This window comes from Hippopotamus amphibius, chromosome 14 (genome assembly GCF_030028045.1).
Source record: "Hippopotamus amphibius kiboko isolate mHipAmp2 chromosome 14, mHipAmp2.hap2, whole genome shotgun sequence".
NCBI classification, from domain to species: Eukaryota; Metazoa; Chordata; class Mammalia; order Artiodactyla; family Hippopotamidae; genus Hippopotamus; species Hippopotamus amphibius.
Window position 1 is genome coordinate 61,555,403 of NC_080199.1, and position 14,786 is coordinate 61,570,188.

The window sequence follows — 14,786 nt, forward strand, 5'->3', positions numbered from 1 at the left end:
TATTGCTTAGTTGTATTTATGGCTATATAATTATTGGTTAGTCAAACTAATTGGTTAAATAGAACTACCCACCTTATAATTATTCCAGTTAAGTGAGAATTAATTAGAAGATAATACTAATATATATTACAGAAGCTTAATTCTTAAAGCTTTTTTGTGAAGTAGAAGATACAAACTTACTAATAGGAAGATATTAAATTATTTCTACCTTAATAAGTGTAGACTCCAAAGTTGGAAAAGGAAGTTAAATGAAGAAAAATGTTGCTTAAAATTCCATAACACTTTGCCAGTGTAGAATTGTTAGGGATATAACTCCAGGTTTTCCAAGTACGGTCTTTATTATCCATGTTAAATGTAGGCTTTTTTTGTATGAAACTGCATAATGACCAAAACATTTTCACTCAGTTTTGAATAGAATTATTGGGTATTTGTATGTGAAATTATTTTCTTATAAAAGCAGGTTGTTTTCCTAAATTTATGCTAAAGTAATTGACTTGATATTCCCTAAGTTAGGTATGTGTGTGAAGTGGCCCAAATATATACTTTGGGGAGAAATCAAAGGCAGTGTAGAGAAGTTAAAAGAGTCTTGGCTTTGATGCTAGACAGATTAGGTTTCAGTTTCAGCTCTGCCACTTCCTAGCTGTGTAACTTTAGTGAAGTTGCTTAATTTTTTTGAGCCTCCCATCTTTTCACCATTTGTTAAATGTGGGATATTGAAGTTGGTTTCAATGGATTTTCTTCTTATAAATCCCATTTCATTAACAATTCCCTCCTGCACCTCCATTTTAGGACCTGAAATCTGCCTTACATAAATTAAAAAGTGAATAATTGAATTAATTATAAATAAACATCACACTGGGTTGAATGTAACTCATTGATCAAAATGTCAGTTAACACTTTCATTCTATTGTTAATAGTGAAAGATTTTTTTTTTTAAATTGTAATGGTCATGTGTAACTTTATCTTTTTCAGGTGAAAAATGTTTATTTCAAAAATTTTATACCTTTTATGAATTCTCTTGGAATTGTAGCTTCTAATGGACTTCCAGAGGTAATCTGAAAGAAAATGTAATAAAAAGTCAACGTGTTTTGGGACTTTTGGGAAGGAGGAATAGTTGTCTAAATTTCTTAAGATCACCCTTATTGTATATTAAATATTTTTTACTCAAGGAAAGAATCTAAGTAGAATTGTGGTGAATCAACTTTATATAGTAACAAAAAAACCCTTTTGAACCCATTTATGCTCAAATGTATAAATAAGTAGCATTTTAAAATTTGCACTAAAAGTTGATTTGTACTGAAATTTTTAAAAAAATCAGAATGTAGGCTTTTCAACTTCTAAATGCCACTAAATATTTAAATATAACTAAATATCTGTAATCAAATTTGATTCTAATTTGCTTTACTATGCTTCTTTAAGCATAGGAGCCATGATTAGTGCCCTCAACATTGGCATTACTGTACTTTGGAGCAACTGTTTTGAGGCTTCTTTTGGCCACACCGTATGGCTTGCAGGATCTTAGTTCTTCTACCAGGATGGAGCCCAGGCCCTAGCAGTGAAAGCGCCAAGTCCTAACCACTGGACTGCCGGGAATTCACTCAGGGCCAAATGTTGTATTGCTGAGTTGTGTTACCAACTTATATACCAAAAAATATGCTCTTTACAACTCTAAAGAATCTTGGACATTGGTAATTTTTTCCCCTTTGAAAGGATTACAGGGTTATTATTAGAAAATTCAAGATACACTTTACATTGTATAGCACTAATAGCTGCCAGTCAATAAATGATTGATAACTAGCGCTTAACTGAAATAGGGCAGGAGCAACGATTAAGCCTAATCAAACAAGAATGACTGCTCGGCCAAAAAAACTTATGCAAACAAACAAAAAGTTTGCATTTAACAGCACTTCTTCCTATCACTTCTTTTAGAATGCACTTTTAGCTCTCTCAGGTTGAAAATGCTTCACTTTTAAAAGTCACAGGTGAAGGCTGCTAAATAGTTGTCTATTGGGCATTGGTTTTTACATTATGATGAGAAAATTATGAATCAGAACTGATAAAAGAATTATAGATTGTAGCATTTGGAGAAGTGTCTAAGATTGGAAATAAATTGTGCAAGTATGTTAATTGGGCTAATTAACTGAGCTTGTACTCTTGCCCAAGATATGGAATAGAAGAAAGTCAGAGTGAACCAAAGGATTTAGAAAAGATAGGCAGAATATACAATCAAGATCTGTTACAGTGTTTGAAACACTGTTTTATATTGATAAGTGTTAGTAGAAGATTAAAAGTGAGGAATGCATAGGATGGAATATCTTGGCAATTAAGTGGTTATAATAATATCTGTTTTTATCTTGTAGTTCCATCTCAGTACTGTTCTGTAGCATTGGTGATCCTTGTCTAGATAAAATGTGGGGTATATGCATAAAACAGGTTTAAAATTAGAGTTGAAAAAAATTTGCAATTTTCTTTACTTCACTTTTAGGTATGCCTTATTTATATTGCATGTGAAGTGTATATAGTGTTAAATTAAGTGTATATTTTACGAAAATTCTTTAAATATGTATTTCTGTGACATGAAAAGGATAATCATCAGTATTTTTTGTTTTTGAGGTGGAAAGTCTCTCTAAACAATATGAAGAAATTTACCTTAAAAACAAAGATCTAGATGCAAGATTATTTCTGGATCATGATAGAACTCTTCAGGCTGATCCTACTGACAGGTACCATACATGATATATTATTATGTGTTGATAGGCTGGTTCATTTTTTTAAAAGTTAATATAAAAGTGTATTCTCTTGAATTGTCATATAGAATCCTAAAGTAGGAATGGTTGAAGGTAACTACAGGCATACTATGAGATATTGTGTGTTCCATTCCAGACCATTGCAATAAAGTAAATATTGCAATAAAGCAAGTCACACAAATGTTTTGCTTTCCCAGTGCGTGTAAAAGTTATGTTTACATTGTACTATAATGTGTTGTGAGCAGTAGCGTTATATCCAAAAAACAAGGTGCATACCTTAATTTAGAAATACCTTATTGCTAAAAAATAACTATCATCTGATTGCAGGATTTACAAACCTTCAATATGTAAAAGAACAATATCTGTGAAGCACAGTAAAGCAAAGTGCAATAAAATGAGATATGGCCATACAGAATTTTTGAATGGTCATAAGTGTGGTTATTTTATGTCTTTAGCATGAAATCTTTTAATGTTAACTAAAATGTATATGTGTGTGTGTATATATAATTTGAAAGTTAAACACAAGTAAAATGTTTCTAATTTTATTTAAGTCAGAGTAAAGTTTTGGAAGGCATAATGTTTGAAAAACTTGAGTTTTGATGTATTTAATACTGAACAACTTGACTATTAATATCATCAACATCTAACATTCTAGAGAAAACAAACATGTAACTTTCAGTTTCAAAAAAATTCTTAATGATCGATGCACCTGTTTGTCATAAACCTCTAGTGGAAAGAAACCCAACTTAAAAATGATGATGAAAAACATACAATTTTATTTATTTAAGCAGCTTTTGGGTCATCTGTTTCCTGTCACCTCTGTTATTTACTTAACCATTTTGTTTGATGTTATGAGGCAACAGAAGGTACTTTACTGCTTTTTTAACTCATAGAGCACGAATTGTAAATTTTCAGTCTGAATGCCTTTGCTTATCATTTAGTTTTGAAATGCAGAGAACACCACGAAAAAATAACCCTGATGAAGAGGCGAATGTGATTCTTCCACAGACTCCAGTTAGGTATGACTTTTCTTACTTTTGATTTTCAGTATAATTATTTATTCAGTGCTTAATAGTGCTCTGGGCTTATTCATTTCTTTATATATTTGTATATTCATGCAGCAAATATATACTGAGTGCTCTTTGTGTGCCTGATATGTTACTAGCTGCTGAGGATCTAGTTCTGTCTGTCCTTAAGGTATATAACCTAGAGTGAGAATGTGTTCCATTTTAGTAAATAAAAAAGAGAAAAAAAGTATCACCATTTGCTCTGTATATAACCTAGAAAGATTAGAGCCATTTTTTATGTCCCTTTCCTCACTTGCTTCCCACATATGATCTGTTTTCAAGCCTTGTTGAATCTGCCTCCTAAGGATTTGAGTTCATCTACTGTTCCCCATTCCTACTCTTACCACCCTTGTGCCAAGATATCACTTTCTCTTGGATTTTTTGCCGTAGCCTACTAACTGATCTTGCTGTTGCTACTCTCATGACTGTTCCTCTCTCCCTACCACCAAATGTATTCTCCAGAGAGCCCCCAGAATAATATTCTAGAAATGTAAATCAGATCTTGATCACCCTGCTGTTAAACCTTGTGATTGCTTTCTTTGCAGTTGAAGTACAGTGCAAATTCTTTAACCAGTGCCTACAAGACCTCACATGATCTAGCTTCTGTTGCCTCTCCAAACTCATCTTGTTTTCCTGCTCCCAAAATCTTCTTTTGTACTCAAGGCCCTTCTCATTTGCTTTTCTCTCATCTTGAAACTCTTCCTTCTTTTCTTTCTATGAATTGCCAACTACTACCCTTCCTTTAGCTTCAGCACAAATATTACTTTTTCAGATTTATTTCTATCTGAAGTATTTTCCTTTATTATTCTTTCTTACAGCATCCTGTTCTATTCCTTCATAGTATGTATCACAGTTTGTAATTATAAATTCATCTGTGTGTTTGCTTGTTTTTTGTCAATACCCACTGTTGCCTTTAAGCCCATACCACATGGGCCATGACTTTTTTGTTCACCATTTAATAATTCGGACCTAGGATAATATTTGGTGTATAGTGACCAATCAGTAATTTTTTCAAATGACTACATAGACATATAAAAATACATTTTTTGTTTAAATATAGTAATAGACATAGGACAGATTAATGAGATGGCACAGAAGGGACTTTATAAAGTGATGTTTGAACTGAATTTTGAAACATGTATGTTTGTGTCAGAGGAGACTGACACCATGTGCAAAGGCATGGAAGTATGAAGCAACACAATGTGCATGGGGAACTATAAGCAGCTCTGTATTGATGGACCAAATGGAAAGATGAAATGGCGTGCGCGCATGTGCGTGCACACACACACACACACACACACACACACACACACGCAATTATGTAATTAAAGAGATCTTAAGAGATTGACCTACTTTTATGTTCTAGTTATGATTACTTCTAAAATTATGTATGCTTTCATCTTGAAGATCTCTGTAAAGGACAGTCACTTGGTTCTCTGCTTGAGTTACTAAATATCTTACTGTCTTTGTTTGAAAATTTTTAATATTTAATTGTAATAATGTTTTCTTAAAATATTACCATTTTGGTGTCTGTTTTATCCTTAAAATAATGTCATTAGTTTCATCAATTGTTTTATTGATATACAGCTTTTATTAGTAAGTAAGCTTATCCGTCCTTTAATTATAAACTTACTGATGATGGACATATCCTTTCTCAAAGATTTAAGTAAAATGTAATTCCTTATAAATAACAGGACACTAAGGGTTTTATGAAGTCTTATTTCAGAGAACTTCTTAAAGATAAACAGGAATCATTGAGATTGAATATATATGTAACTTATGAAATAGATACGTATCAGTTTTTCTTTTTGTTCATTGCTTAACACTTCTTCCTATTTTTTTCTAGGACTGTTATGAATACTATCCAACAATTAATGATGATCTTAAATTCAGCAAGTGATCAACCGTCAGAAAATCTGATTTCCTATTTTAATGTAAGCCATACATGAAACATTATTTATTACACCTTGGCAAATAAATTTGAAATTAGAAGTTAAAATACTGAGTCTCAAACACTCACTTGCCAACCAACGTGTAGTTGTCTTTTATCTTATTTCTTGCTTTTTTTTAACTCTCCAAATTAGATACTATTAGTGGTATTTTATTTAGACAGTGTTATTTTTAGATTTTCTCATGTTTACTATTTGTGTTGCTCACCATTCTTTCTTGCAACTTAGACCTCACTCCCATAATTATTTTCTTCTTTCTTCAGTTACATCTTTTAATAATTCCTTTAGGTGGGGGCAGTTTGGGATGAACTTACAAACTTTTTGTTTTTGTTTTTGTTTTTTTTTGTCTTAAAATATCTTTACTCTTATTTTTTGCAAGGTAGTTTACCTGGATCTTCAATTCTAGGTTGACCTTTACATTCTTTTAGTAGTTTGAAGATATTACTTTACTATGTCCTGGCTCTCATTGTTGCTACTAAGAAGTTTTCTGTCAATCCAGATGTTCTTCCTTTACAGTTAATCTTTCTTTCTCTCTGGCTGCTTTTAAGATATTTTCTTTGACTGTGACATTAGATAGGATTTAACATTTGCCATATCTCTACAATCTTATTTAGCACACTTTCATTTACATTTCTTGAGTGGCCCTGTGTGCACTGCAGTTTGCAACTCCTGAGGCACCCTGTTTGGTATCTGAAGGACCCCCTGCTAGCCTCCTTCCCTCCAAAAAAGGGAGCAAGGAAGAGAGACAGTGAAAACTAGCGTCTGTGTTCCGTGCTTGCTTCTTTACTCTTTTAAAATCAAATGAGGCTTGGGATCCACTGAAATGCTCATCTGTGGAAACTGGGTGAGGCTAGGAGACTTATTAAAATCTGGCTTATCCAGTAGCTACGTGCTTTGTGTGGTTAAAATTCCATTTAATATCATAAGCTGCCTGTGGTTTTGTTGTATTCTGTGTTGTCTTCTTGCTTATATTCCCCCTGCCCCAGGAACTAACAGAGTATTTTCTGTCATCATATTCATAATTGTGTTGGCACAAAACTGACTGTGTTTGTCTAGTTTGCATGAAGTTGCTTTTATTCGTGGATCATCTGTAGCACCAGAATATTTGCCAAAGAAAGCTACCCAGTTACTTAGAACTTTTAGAAGTAAAAAGAGTGATCATGTCTCTCGTCTTAAATATTGTTTTTAATATTTCCTCCAACATTTGGAGTATGTAAGAACTCTTTTCTTATTTTAAACTGCTTCAGTTGGGCAGAAAATTCTGCCTCAAAGACATTTTCCAGAGCTCAATTTAAAGCTTAACATTGAATGAAACACAGCAGTTTAACTGCAAAGTTTTATGTACACTACAAATATCCTATCTCAGAGTGGGCATATCTTGAAGATCATTAAGCTTTTCTTTGAATTTGCTTCTTTATTAGTTCAAGTGTCTTCATTTTAAAAATTAATGCCATCTTTCCTTCTGTGTTTAAGTAAAATCTTAGACACTCTGGACATTTTTTTCCTTACAGTTTTATTGAGATATGTTTGACATACAGCTCTGTATAAATTTAAGGTATATAGCATAATGATTTGACCTACCTGCATCATGCAGTTATCATCACAATAAGTTTAGTGAACATCCATCATCTCATTTGAATACAAAAGAAAAGAAATAGAATTTTTTTTCCTTGTGAAGAGAACTGTTAGGTTTTACTCTTAGCAACTTTCATGTATAACATACAGCAGTGTTAATTATATTAATCATGTTGTACATTACATCCCTAGTACTTATTTATCTTGTAACTGGAAGTTTGTACCTTTTGACTGCCTTCATTCAGTTCCACTCCCCCCACTCCCTGCCTTTAGTAACTACAGATTTGATCTTTTTTCTATGAGTTTGCTTGTTTATAAAGTCTAATTGACCTACAACACCGAGTTAGTTTCTGGTGCACAGTATAGTGATTCAATATTTTTGTACATCTCAAACTGATCACCATAGTAAGGCTGGTTACCATTTGTCCCTGTACAAAGGTATTATATAATTATTTACTGTATTCCCCACACTGTACATTTCATATCCGTGACTCATTATTTTGTAACTAGAAGTTTGTGCTCCTTTATCTCCCTCATCTGTTTCTCTCTTTCCCCACCCCGCTCCCTTCTGGTAACCACCTATTTCTTCTCTATATCTAGGACTCTGTTTCTATTTTGCTGTGTTTGTTCATTTGTTTTGTTTTGTTTTTTTAGATTTCACATATAAGTGGAATCATACAGTATTTGCTTTCTTTATCTGATCTACTGCACTTAGCATAATACTCTCTGGGTCCATTCTCGTTGTCACAAATGGCAGGATTTTTTTTTCCTTTATGGCTGAATAGTATTCCATTGTATATATATACCACATTTTTATTCATCTATCGATGGGCACCTAGGTTGCTTCCGTTCTTGACTACTATAAATAACGCTACAATGAACATAGGGGTGCATAATATCTTTTCAAATTAATGTTTTCATTTTCTTTGGATAAAGAAAGGTTCCCTTTGCTCTTCATCCTCACCAACAGTTGTTATTTGTTCTCTTTTTGATAATAGCCATTAGACAGGTGTAAGGTGATAGCTCATTATGGTTTGGTTTTGTTTTTTTTTTTTTTTTATTATTATTTTATTTTATTTTTTTGGGGGGGTACACCAGGTTCAATCAACTGTTTTTATACACATATCCCCCTTCATTATGGTTTTGATTTGCATTTCTCTGATGATTAGTGATATTGAGCATCTTCTCATGTGATTGTTGGCCATCTGTATATCTTCTTTGGAAAGATGTGTATTCAGTTCCTCTACCCATTTTGTTTTTTTGGTGTTGCGTTGTATGAGTTCTTTGTATGTTTGGATATTAAGTGTTTATCAGATATATCATTTGTAAATATCTTCTCTCATCCAGTAGGTGGCCTTTTCTTTTTGTTGATAGTTTCCTTCACTGTGCAGAAACTTTTTGGTTTGAAATAGTCCCACTTGCTTAATTTGCTTTTGCTGCCTTTTCTTCTGGAGTCAATTCCAAAATATCATTCTCCAAGACTAATGACAAGGAGCTTACCACCCATGTTTTCTTCTAAGAGTTTCATGGTTTCAGGTCTTACGTTCAAGTCTTTAGTCCATTTTGAGTTAATTTTTGTGTGTGGTGTAAGATAGTGGTATAGTTTCATTTTTTCGAAACTGGCTTTCCAGTTTTAGCAACATATTTACTGAAGAGACTATCCTTTCCTTACTGTATATTCTTGGCTCTTTTGTGGTAAATTAATTGATCATGTGCATGGGTTTATTTTTGGGCTCTATTCTGTTCCATTGATCTATTTTTTTATATCATAACAAACTGTTTTGATTACTATAGCTTTGTAATATAGTTTGATGCCTCCAGCTTTGTTCTTCTTTCTCAAGATTGCTTTGGCTACTTGGGGGTCTTTTGTGGTTCTACACACAGTTTTGAATTGTTTGTTCTATTTCTGTGTAAATACCTTGGAATTTTGACAGAGAGTTTATTGAGTCTGTAGATTGCTTTGGGTAGTATGGACATTTTAACAATATTAATTCTTCCATTCCATGGGCATGCAATAGCTTTACGTTTCTTTGTGTCTTTTTCAGTTTCTTTCACAAGTGTCTTAAGTTTTCATTGTACAGGTTTTTCACCTTCTTGGTTAAATTTATTCCTAGATTTTTTTTTTTGGATGCAATTGTAAGTGCGATTGTTTTCTTAATTTCTCTTTCTGATAGTTTGTTATTAGTGTATAGAAATGCAGTTGATTTCTGTATATTGATTTTGTATCCTGCAACTTTACTGGTTACTTTATTAGTTCTAACAGGTTTTTTTGTGGCGTCTTTAAGGTTTTCTGTATATAATATCATGTCATCTGAAAATAATGACAGTTTTACTTCTTCCTTTCCAATTTGGATGCCTTTTATTTCTTTTTCCTGCCTAATTGCTCTAAGACTTCCAATACTGTGTGGAATAAAAGTGGCAAGAGTGGGCATCCTTGTGTTGTTCTTGACCTTAAAGGAAAAGCTTTCAGCTTTTCACCATTGAGTATGATGTTAGCTATGGGCTTGTCATATACGGCCTTTGTTATGTTGAGGTACATTTCCCTCCATACTCAGTTAAGAGTTTTTATCATTAATGGATGTTGAATTTTGCCAAATGCTTTTTCTGCATCTATTGAGATGATCACATAATTTTTATCTTTTATTTTGTTAATGTGGCATATCATTAATTGATTTACAGATATGGAACCATTCCTGGAATAAATCCCCCTTGATCATGGTATATGATCCTTTTAATATATTCTTGAATTTGGTTTGCTGATATTTTGTTAAGGATTTTTGCATTTGTATTCAGGAGAGATATTGGCCTATAATTTACTTTTCTTGTGGTGTCCTTGTTTGGTATCTGAGTAATGCTGGCCTCATAAAGTGAGTTTGGGAGTGTTCCCTCATATTCTGTTTTTTTGGAATAGTTTGAGAAGAATTGGTAGTAATTCTTCTTTGAATGTTTGGTAGAATTCACCAGTGAAGCCCTCTGGTCCTGGACTTCTATTTAGTGGGAGGTTTTTAATTACCTGTCCATTCCTCTTACTAGTAATTGGTCTATTCAGATTTTCTATTTCTTGTGACTCAACTTTGGAAGGTTTTTTGTTTCTAGGAGTTTATCCATTTCTTCTAGGTTGTCCAATTTGTTGGCTTTTAACTGTTTATAATAGTCTCTTATGATCATTTGTATTTCTGTGGTATCAATTGTAATATCTATGAGGCTGTTTTTGATGGATAATGGAAGGGCTAACAAATCTGTTCTTCCCTAACTTGCCAGCAGAAAATTTAGATAATAGTTTTTTAGTTGTACTCTAGTATTTTTTGGTCACTATTATCCAAGAATGGAATCCTTTATGTTCCTCAGATTTTCAGTAGTTGTATTTACCTACTTTATTATGGAGGTTTTTCCACAGTATGAACAATTGAAAGTAATAAGTCATGTATTATAGAACAGAAAATGTTAATTCTCTGATTAAACAGTCACCTCAATATTAATTTATGTTTTTCCTTCTTAAAGAATTGCACAGTGAATCCAAAGGAAAGTATCCTGAAAAGAGTAAAGGATATTGGGTACATCTTTAAAGAGAAATTTGCTAAAGCTGTGGGACAGGGGTGTATGGAAATTGGATCGCAGGTAACTTGAGTTCATTTTGATTGGAGCCACTATATAGTAAATAATTTCAAATGTAACATTTGTCCAAACTGTATAAATACTATAATCATGTCTATCCAATAGTATAAAATATTGGCAGCTACGATATCCCAGCTGCCTGTGTATGCTACTATGTAAGGAAAGCTTTATGGGACAGCTCCCCTCACTCCATTACGGAAACCAAAAGTAAACATGCAGAAAATTTTAGAAAAATTGTAGAAATTTTTAAAAGTACAAGTAAGAAAAAAAATGAAAATCTTGCTAACATCTTTTTGGTGTATATTTTTAACTTTACATATATGAATATTCATGTATGCATATACTTATATGAATGGAATCATATACATGCCATTTGTCAGTGATATTATTGAATGATATTATTTTTACTATTACTATTATTATTTCAGAAAATCTAAAACTAATATTTGGTAAGCAAATGGGCTGTGGATCAGAGCCCTGGGTTTATATCCGGTTCTATCATATATGAGCTGTCATTTAACTTCTCTGAGATTCAGGTTTCTATATTTGCTCTGCTCTTGTGGCATTAATGAGGTAATATATAAAATATGTTTGAAAACTGTAATCTGCTATACACATTTATTTCAGTGTAGTGAGGTTGTATTTTGATGCCATCTGTGTTTTAAACAATTATATTTAAAAGTTCTTTTTGGTTATATATGAAATTTGTGCTCATAATTTGGAGTAAAGGATTATGGTGTATATGTGTGTGTGTGTCTAAAATTTGACTGTTCTTTGGACTCATGGAAACTAGTTATTTGATTAAAACTTTTTGCTGATAAGATTAGTTAGGTCTGATTTTTGGCTTTGCTAGTTTTATGGAAAGACATTATTCTCTTAATCCTGGAGAGCTATGTTGAAAATACATGTTCTAGGTCACAAGAAGTATTACATTAGTGTGTAAGATGGTTAAAATAATACCAGGTACACAAAATATTTTTAGTACACATATATCTGTTGAATGATGTAGACTGAAGTGGAATGAAGGAATACCAAGTACTGGACCCCTCCTCTTGAAAATTTATCAAGAATGTTAAAACCATCATTTTATACTTAAAATCTTGAGATTTAGACAAGCTAGCTTTTGTGATCTCTTGGTAGCCATATTCCTAAGAAGGGTCAGGAATATGTCTCAAGAGAAAACTTTTAAGAAATTATTAATTGTTAATAGTTTTCTAAAATAGTGGGATCTAATTTTTTTTCTTTGTTTACAGCGATACAAACTTGGAGTCCGATTGTATTACCGAGTAATGGAATCCATGCTTAAATCAGTAAGTGAAAAAGAACATAAAAAAAAAAAATATCCAATGCTGACACAAAGGCTTCAGTTAAATTTATTTTTTTATCTGTTTTAGGAAGAAGAACGATTATCCATTCAAAATTTTAGGTAAATTTTTGTTTTAGTAAAACGATTTCTTCTTTTTATAAAAGTAAATGTTACAAAATCATTCTTTTTTTCCTTTAGCAAACTCCTGAATGACAACATCTTTCATATGTCTTTGTTGGCATGCGCTCTTGAGGTTGTAATGGCTACATATAGCAGTAAGTTAAATTTTAGTAAATAAACATTTGAGTTCAATATAAAGTTTAAAAAAACTTACCTAAGGCCTGGTGTGGGTTTTTTTGTGTATGGTGATGGGGAGGTGGGGGGAATGGAGAAGTTAAGGAGTTAAAGAGAAGAAATGCATACTTTAGATCAGTATATACTGAAGAATGTAATTGGTCACCATAAAGGGGCATATTAAAGTGGCTTATTAACCTGACTTATTCCGCGTCATCTTGGCGCCTATTCTGGGCTATCCTGAATCCAGGAAATGTACCTATTGAAACCCCTTCAAAGACTTATGAGATAGTAAAATGGCTGAGGAATACTATTGAGCAGCTTCCACTGATACTGAAGCACTGATGCATACATATATTCTGTGGTTATGAGACCAGAGGTTGGAGCTAGAATCCACCAGATAAACAGAACAGAGGCTACCAATAGTGTTTTTTAAAATATAATTTTAAACATGAATTATTTTGCAAATAATGTTGCAAATGTCAAAAAAAAGTTTTATTTGCAAAAAACAAGAAAATTTATCAAAGGATACAAATATATAATAAAATAGAAAACTTAAATTAGTAAATAAATATGGACAACTGTGAATCCAAGAAATGCACAATTAAAACAGATATTTTCTAACCCCATTATCAAACTCTTAAAGAATCACTTCGTCTCTTAATCAAGGATTAATGAGACAGTTAAAATGAATATGCTAATGCATTGCTAGTTAGATGTTAAACCTGTCTCTGATACAAGTTTAGGGTATTTAAACCTTTGAAAATTTGATATAAACTGTGAGCCATCTATCTAGGAAAGACATATATGCATATACACTCAAACCTTGGAAGCCTATTTCCTAGGAGTCTCTGGACTCCAGAATAAAAAAATTCTGTTCTAAATAAAAATTTTTGTTTAGCCTTTCTACTATGTTTTAATTTTTTGTGTGATAAAACCTTCAAACCAAAAAATATGTAGTTCAAGTCTTAACATTTCATACCTAAGTTACATTTTTCTTTCATTTTTAGGAAGTACATCTCAGAATCTGGATACTGGAACCGATTTGTCCTTCCCATGGATTCTGAATGTACTTAATTTAAAAGCTTTTGATTTTTACAAAGTGATTGAAAGTTTTATCAAAGCAGAAGCCAACTTGACCAGAGAAATGATTAAACATTTAGAACGCTGTGAACATCGAATCATGGAATCCCTTGCATGGCTCTCCGTAAGTAACTAGCGAAAATAGTTAAAGCTATTCATGTGCTTATGGATAACAGTTATCTGTTAGTGACAGGTATTTGTTAAAATTTACCTCAAGAACAAACGTGCAATTTAATGAATAATGTGATTTCAGTGTATAGTCCAAGAATTAAGTGGAATATTAGAATGGAGTTTTCTTTGAGCTCCCCAGATATAGGGATTTATTTGTGAATAGCTTTTCTTAAAGCTTGGCACTTCAATACAAAGCAGGATTTTTTAAAGTATTTGGGAACTTTATTTAAAATAGAGGTGTCATGCTTGAAAATTTAAATGTCTGCTCTTAGATTTCAGCAAAAGGATAAAAAATTTTGAGATTATGCTATTGAGGTGATTTAAAGGTACAGATTTTTAGTGCAATTTAATCTGATTTTTTTTGTCCCATTGTTAAAGGTAGTCCAAAACTCTACACAACTATAGTTACTGTTTATGGCATTATAAGGGCACAGAGCATATTCTCTAGGTAGTCTAATTATAGCATATAAACTATTGATAAGGCTTTATTTTGGTAAAGGTGACATTTCCTATGTAGTAATAGTAAAATATTTATATGAAGTTCTGTTATGCTCTTTAAATCTTCATATTTGGGTAATACTTTGTTAATCATCAGGTTTATAGATTAATATAGAATTGTTTTTTTTTTAAACTGTTGCATGCTGAGCATATGTCTTTTCATTTATATCAGTATGTAGAAATGGCAATGAAAAACTTAAGACTTAGTTATATTAGAATCCTAATCTGTACTTGTAAATGTAATTTTAACTTTTTGATATTTCAAAAATGTAATGGCTAAGAGACAACTTGTTTCTTAGTGCTTTTCTTGTATTGCTGTATAGACAGAGTGGATAGAAAAGGAGAGAAGTAGGGGAAATTGATAGAAAGACATTGTATTGCTACAATTGAATTGGGTAACTCCTTTATTACAGGAGCTTCCACTTTATAAGAAAAGGAATGGTTGGGAGAAAACTCTTAGAATATAGGGGTTAAATGAAAG

General features: G+C 32.2%; 1 protein-coding gene across 3 annotated transcripts in view; it reads left to right on the forward strand.

Annotated features, from left to right (window-relative positions):
• Nucleotides 1–14,786, forward strand: part of RB1 (RB transcriptional corepressor 1) — a 130,873-nt gene that overhangs the window by 51,354 nt on the left and 64,733 nt on the right. For 2 of the 3 annotated variants that reach the window (XM_057707228.1, XM_057707225.1), the window contains exons 9-17: nucleotides 973–1,050; nucleotides 2,614–2,723; nucleotides 3,689–3,766; nucleotides 5,661–5,748; nucleotides 10,840–10,956; nucleotides 12,207–12,263; nucleotides 12,348–12,379; nucleotides 12,458–12,534; nucleotides 13,564–13,760. In XM_057707228.1, coding sequence (XP_057563211.1) covers nucleotides 973–1,050; nucleotides 2,614–2,723; nucleotides 3,689–3,766; nucleotides 5,661–5,748; nucleotides 10,840–10,956; nucleotides 12,207–12,263; nucleotides 12,348–12,379; nucleotides 12,458–12,534; nucleotides 13,564–13,760 — 834 coding nt within the window. The remainder of the gene's footprint in view (nucleotides 1–972; nucleotides 1,051–2,613; nucleotides 2,724–3,688; nucleotides 3,767–5,660; nucleotides 5,749–10,839; nucleotides 10,957–12,206; nucleotides 12,264–12,347; nucleotides 12,380–12,457; nucleotides 12,535–13,563; nucleotides 13,761–14,786) is intronic. The other variant, XM_057707226.1, reaches the window with a different exon arrangement.